This window comes from Daktulosphaira vitifoliae, unplaced genomic scaffold, assembly GCF_025091365.1.
Source record: "Daktulosphaira vitifoliae isolate Bord-2020 unplaced genomic scaffold, ASM2509136v1 Scaffold_364, whole genome shotgun sequence".
NCBI classification, from domain to species: domain Eukaryota; kingdom Metazoa; phylum Arthropoda; class Insecta; order Hemiptera; family Phylloxeridae; genus Daktulosphaira; species Daktulosphaira vitifoliae.
The window spans coordinates 1-7,207 of NW_026099929.1; the positions used below are offsets into that span (position 1 = coordinate 1).

Here is a 7,207-nt window from a genome sequence, read left to right on the forward strand (position 1 = left end):
ACATATATGTGTTCAATGAAAAGTGAAAGAATTAGTTCATCTGCGAGCGTTCCAATGATAGTTTTGCGTTAGTGTCTCAATATGTATATAATTTTATTGTCTTGACGTTAAATAATTCAAATTTTTAAATGGACTAATTTAGTTTTAATATCAATGGAGAAACTTCATATAATAGCGTTCACATAGTATGTCAAAAAATTATTTTGTGAAGAGTAAAAATTATTTATTTTTCACAAAATCATTTTTAGCTTCGATGCGTAGCTAAGAAACTATTAGTTTTACTCTGTCTTGTTTTTTTTGTACGTATACGTGATTATTTCCGTTCCTATTTGACCGATTCTTAAAAAGATCATAAAATGGAAATAGTTGAAACTATAAATGTCATAATTTTATTATTTTTATTTTATTTGCAGAAAAAGACAATGCAGTTTTGAAAGTCGAAAAAACTTATTATTTAGTTGGTAAAAAGCTTCGGGCAAAATGTATATCACCAACTACTTTGTTTCCAATTAATATTACTTGGTTTGTAAACGACCAGGAGGCATGTATACGATTTTAAAATATATTTAGATTAATTACTACTCATAAAAATATCGAGTGCCGGTGTAGATATAACTAATAAAGTATTGAATCTGAAAGTTATTAAAGTCACTATATTAAACTGTTGTAGTACTATCTTATTATATAATAGAACAAGGAAAAAAACGCTTTTCTAGAAAAATTATTTAGCGTGCTCGGATTTTCAAAATTTTTTTTTCAACAAAAGCACTCGGTCACTAGACTCCGGGAAAATTATTGGAGAAGGTCGGAAAATTTTTGCCGCTCTCCCGCGAGCGTTTTAAAATTTCGACCGTTTTTGAGAAAAACAATCGCTGACGCCAACGTTTTACGACTTAAGGTTTGAAATTTTCATCAGACCCGCCCAATAATATTTCTGAGATATGATAAAAAAATTAATTCAATCCGTTCATTTTTCACCGTTTTATGAGGTCTTTTTTTTTTTAAGTCCACGCGCATGGTTTTAATATGCGCATTGATTCTTGTCTGCCCATACGTTTATTATGAACCTTAATTATATGGTGTAGTATGTATTTTTATTAGGACACTATTTTGCATTTGCACATAGCACTATACCTTATCGAGGAATATTATATGTTATATATAAATTTTAAGACGGTTATAATTATATAAGTTTGTACTTTCATTATCAGAACAGTACATTATTAATAATTTTTTTCTTCTCATAAATGATGTATGAGTCTATGAGTTTATCGTTTAAATTATGATTTATCTATGACAACTATGCTGTCCAACGTTAAATCGCAGTTACCAATATTTTTATCAAAATTAAATTTTTACATAGTCTACGTATAATAACCCGCTGAATTTTTTTTAATTATTCTATAATATGAACACAACTATTATAATTAGAATATTGATAATTTTTGTGTTTACCAGGGGTGTATTTAAGGGAGATATGGGCCCCCCTTGAACCAGGGCTATCAATATTTTTTTAGGCAACTTCTAATAAATAAGTACCTAATGTTCTTTTTTTTCATCATTACTTTAATTTTTAGCAAAAAAAATTCTATAATATGTTTAACAAAGTAAAAAATATTAAATACCCTCCTAAAATAATTTTTGAATAGGCCTAAAGGGTGAAGGGAATACCTCATTAACAAACGTTAACCTTATATCCAATACATTTNGGTGAAGGGAATACCTCATTAACAAACGTTAACCTTATATCCAATACATTTTACTATCATTTTTATAGTACAATTACAATCAAATTTACTATATTTTTTCTCTTTTTGAATTTTAATAATAACATTTTTAATATATTTTTGTTACACCCCTACCGGAATCAACTTATGATGACGGCCCGAAGAATCTTACTCGTCGAAGGCGCGTAAGGCTCGTAGGGCTCCGGGTCTGGGGCGTTATATTATATAGTTATATTATATAAAGAGTGAAGTATATAGGGTGTTCAGTAAGTAAGGAAAAGAGTTTCTACCGTTCTCATTGTTTGTAACAATTGACCAGTTTCTTTACTTTTTGAACACCCTGGTATATATTATCATTAACTACTAAATTATTTAAAAAATAAAAATATTATTTTTAAAATCATTTTAGTAGAATATCGTAGCCTTACAATATAAACGAAATATTTAAAAAAATATCATTTTGACATAACTTACTCAAAAATCCCATTATATTGTTTATAGAATTTTAATTGAGTTTAAGATAACTTTCTTGTTTTAAGTCTGTATCATTAGGCTCAGAAATTTATACCAAATATTAATTAACACCAAAATGTTAAAAACCATATATTTTGATGTTTGAATTTTAGGGGTGTGATATATTCTTAATTTGTTAATCATTATAACATTTTTAAGTCTCTTATGCCTTATGAGGGTTTAACTATTTTTAACGGTAATATTTAATATAATATTATTATATTAATAATCATTTATTTTTTTAGATATCTAATAACAAACCATTAACACTTCGTGTTCCTAATGAGTTTAAGACATATTCGTCTTTAGAATATGACGTTTTATCTACTAATCAGTTGAAAATACGTTGTGTATTCAGTTATTTTAATAAAATCCATTCTGATGTGGAAGTAGTTGTCAACAAAAATATTTATGGTAAGTTGCCTAGAGTTTTTGATAACTTCCACATGTAATAAAATAAAATAGTGGTTTGAATATAACATGTTTCCATATTTAAAAAACAAATTATAATTATATAATATTTCACTTACATGCATATTTGAATATTTTGCGGAATATTTAATTTATTGTAAATAAACCTAATAACACATGGATTAATGTACCGTTATAAGGATTTACTGGGTGATTTATNCAATAATTCATTTGTTTACATTTTATTAAAATTATTAATTATTTTTAAATTTTAAATAAAATGTATATATTTCTGTATAATATTTCACTTACATTAATATTTGAATATTATGCGGAATATTTAATTTATTGTAAATATACCTAATAACACATGGATTAATGTACCGTTATAAGGATTTACTGGATGATTTATCCTTGGATATCATTTAAGAGACAAGCTAATAGTTGAATAAGTTTATTTCAAAAATATTTTTAAGTATTTCTTATCAAAAAAAAATATTATTCCCTGATCATCAGAATATTGGGTTGGCTCGAATGAAAAATATATTATGTAGTANCCTGATCATCAGAATATTGGGTTGGCTCGAATGAAAAATATATTATGTAGTAGTTACAATCTTAAGACTAGTCTTTATTTTTTAGATATGATGTCATCTGTTAATGAAGAATTATCTGAAGTAAAATCAATTTGTTCAGAAATTAATTCTTGATCAACAAAAACTTGAAGAGAAAGTATTAAATATTCACTCATTTATTTACACTAAATTACAATAATAGTTTAAAATAATTACACGTTTATAAAATAAAAAATGTTATTCATTATGTACTTTGTATGAAACAATATAAATAAAGTTGAAAAATATGAAAATTAATTTAAATTATATTAAAACTACAATCAATCTGAAATTTTCTTATATTATTATACAGGTTTGATAAATTTTAAACCTGGAAGGGAGTTATGAACATGATTAATCCTAAAGTAATAATTATATCGAGAATTTTTTTGTTATTTCTTATTGTAATAAATTTCTCAATGTATATATAAGTTTATTTTCCGCAAGAGTCATAAGTTCAACATTTAATATAAGTTCAATAGTTCAATAGTTAATATAAGTTTAATAGTTCAATTGTTTTTATATTGACTTGAAATAATCCAATTATTTAAACATCTAACAAACACTAGACTTAGTCTATTTGGAGTGGTTTTTTTTTATATAATGTACAAACAAACTTGGAATAACATTAAAATTTATGTTAATTTTCATCAGATACTGTTCGATTCTATTACTGAAGCATAATATCTATTTTACGTTAAAAGTTTATACCAAATTGTTATCTTTTGTAAAAGAAAAATATGATGGCTTTAATCACACAGTGGAAGTTTATAATTTGTACTTATTTACTTGGTAAGTAAAATGTTTATTTATATTTTGAATTTTTTATTATTCAGATGAATTCAAAATAAAGTTTTATGAGACAACTCGTATAATAACATTATTACTCGTATTATGAAATTAAAGTTTATAATGTATTCGATAGTTTATAAAATATAATTTTCATTTGAATCAATTTAATTGTTTAAACATTTAACAAAGTTGACTTAATGTGTGCAGAGACAAAAATCCGTATATCCGATCTTGAGAAGGAATTGTGAAATTATAAGCTTTTAAGAAACACTTAGGTTAACATGGAAGCTTTAATAATAACGTCAACCGGTAGTGATAGAATATATTGGAAATAGAAAATATTATTGTTTAATAGTATTTTCTGTCTAAAAATTAATTAAAAATAATTTTTCATTATTAAGTTATGTGTCCTACCACTTTTTTGGAGTTTGTTTTTATATATAACTTAATAATTATAGGTAAAGTTAATAGTTTTAATGTTTTTACCGAAATTACACCGGACATTACAATGGAAGGTTATTCGGTAATGATTTCGTGTCACTGTGGTCTTGAAGAAAATGAGTCAATTAATTCAATAGAATGGTATAATAATGAAAAATTATTATATCGTTATTCTCCAAAGAATACACTTAATACTAGTGATTTCAATAACCCAAATATTTTTATTAGAGTAAGTTTTGAAAGTTAATCACCCATTTAATTACTAGTCATAATAATAACAAAATAAAAATAAAGCTTACAATTATAATTTTTTTATATGCTACTTATCAATAGAATAAAAATAAAATTCATGTATAATAATAATGAATTATAATTTCTTAGACTTACAACGAATATAAAGAGGAGGTTGACTTTATTAGAATGTTCTTAATTAATGTTACCAGAGATTTTAGTGGCATTTATCGATGTAAAGTCACACTTGATACGCCTTCTTTAATATCAAATGAATCGTCCAGAGAAATTATAGTATTGCGTAAGTATTAAAGTGGATCGAAAATAATGAATCTTTAATATGTTAATTGAGTACCTGCTAAATATATTCAATACACAAAAAAAGNGTTAATTGAGTACCTGCTAAATATATTCAATACACAAAAAAAGCAAATTTTAAGTTAACCTTTTTTTGCGTATTAAAGACAACGTTTTACATTTGATCTAATAACCATCTACATTGAGTTGACACTTCCAGCTGATTATTACCAATAATTTAAAGTTTTGTAGTAAAATAAAAAATATTAGCACAAATTTAAAATTATGTTTGTTTAAATGATATTTAAGTATACTGTTGAATGTTAAGAACATTTTTAAAAACTTTGACCATCAAAAACTACAAAAATTGATTTTTTCTAACTGTTATAAAATTTAAACAAGTTGCAAAAAAATTATAGAATATATATTATTTATATTATATTATAATATACACAGAGTATATTGTGAGAAAAATAAAAAATTTCTAAAATTTTTTTCGAATTAAAAAACAATAAAATATTCTTATTTTATGAGTAAAAATAATTTTTTTTAGCTATCTTATATCTTAGATTTTATTACATTTTGTTTTTATTTATAAAAATGTTACTTGTAGAAAAAGAACACCCAATATTGAAAGTAGAAAAACTCAAATATACAAACGGTGAAAAACTTCGAGCAAATTGTACGTCACCAACAACACATTTTACTAATAATATAACTTGGTTTATAAATGATAAAGAGGTATATATATATAACTTTAAAATAGAAGACAGACAGAAAAACATTATTTTTTAAATAAAAAAATGATCTCTCTTTGATTCAAAACTACTTTAAATTAGTAATAATATTGTATACTTGTCTAAATGTCATTTGAAATTGATATCTCTGAACAAAATTTGTTTACACATTCCAATTTGATAATAAATTATAAATGTAATTCGCACCGACTGAATATAGCCTTAGAATTTTTGTAAGTTAGTTTTAGACGTAAGACGATAATCCTGGCGATGAAAAGTACAATTTTATGTAAAAATCGCAAATTTAAAAAAAAACTGTAAAAAGTAATTGCGCAAAAACCAGTTTGAAAGTGTTTTTAAGAAATTAGTGTAAACTCCATTGGAATATTAAAAACGGATGATTAGAGGCCAATTCCTCTTATTATTTTTCGAAGCTATTTTATAAAAAAATATACTATCAAAATATATTGATATATTACAGGAAATTTTTACAAAAAAATGTTATAGCTATCATTGCCTTATGATAAATTACAATTTAAATTTCATAACTGAAATTATAATTAACTAATGAGGGTCAGAATAATCGATTTATCTTTTCTTTTTATTAATAATTTCTACTAACATTTTTTCTAAAAGAATCACCCTATATACAAATACTTCATAACTTTTTATATAATTTCCGTGGAAATAACAATACACAATTATTGAATATCAATTACAAAATTAATTTTAATTACTTGATCAATATTTATTCATGTATTATACTTATAAATTATAAAACTTGTAATTAGGATAAATTATGGAAATAGTAAGCGTCGATATTTCATGAAGATTCACTTTGGTAAATTTTGTAGAAAGTAAAATGTCTGTTGTAATGTAATTATTTTGAGTTCTACATCTACCAAATGATTGGATCTCTTTTATGTTTAAAATAAAACCAAAGGATAAGGTCTAGGTTCGGTTCGAATTTCAACTATTATTAGTTCATTTTAAACGTATATCTGTTTATATCAAGAAAAAAAAAATTGTCTAAAATTAATTTTTATGATCTTATTTCAGATAACTAATAATAGACCAGAAACATTTTTTTTGCCTGGTATTTCATTCACATTGATCAAAACTTTTTCGTATTTGGAATACAACGTTGTGTCATCAAGCCAACTGAAAGTACACTGTTCAATTACATATAGTCCATTTCGACCTATACAAATATCTAAATATTTTAAAATTAATAATAATGATAATATCGAAAAGGTGATTAAAGAATATACAAAAGATATAACTGATGTAGAAGTGGTTGTCAACAGTGAATAAGTTTTGTTACATTTGTTCAAACCTCATTAACATAATTCAATTCTAATAATAAAATTATTGTTAATATAAAAATATTAAATAATATTATTTTATATTTGTATGTTTGAACTTATGTGTTAATTTTAAGGAA

The 7,207-nt window shown here is 24.1% G+C and overlaps 2 protein-coding genes across 3 annotated transcripts; both read left to right on the forward strand.

Moving 5' to 3' along the window:
• Positions 1-6: 6 nt before the first annotated feature.
• LOC126909417 (uncharacterized) lies at positions 7-3,462 on the forward strand. The gene is made up of 4 exons (XM_050691842.1): positions 7-67; positions 414-541; positions 2,486-2,654; positions 3,294-3,462. Exons 1-4 carry the CDS (start codon positions 7-9, stop codon positions 3,359-3,361), a joined length of 426 nt encoding a protein of 141 aa, XP_050547799.1. The 3' UTR covers positions 3,362-3,462.
• Positions 3,463-3,960: 498 nt separating this feature from the next.
• LOC126909418 (uncharacterized) lies at positions 3,961-7,089 on the forward strand. 2 transcript variants are annotated; one of them, XM_050691843.1, is made up of 5 exons: positions 3,961-4,057; positions 4,516-4,727; positions 4,880-5,030; positions 5,640-5,767; positions 6,823-7,089. In XM_050691843.1, exons 1-5 carry the CDS (start codon positions 4,006-4,008, stop codon positions 7,075-7,077), a joined length of 798 nt encoding a protein of 265 aa, XP_050547800.1. In that variant the 5' UTR covers positions 3,961-4,005; the 3' UTR covers positions 7,078-7,089. The 2 variants fall into 2 exon arrangements, with proteins under 2 accessions (XP_050547800.1, XP_050547801.1); XM_050691844.1 differs by having other exon boundaries at positions 5,640-5,708.
• Positions 7,090-7,207: the final 118 nt, after the last annotated feature.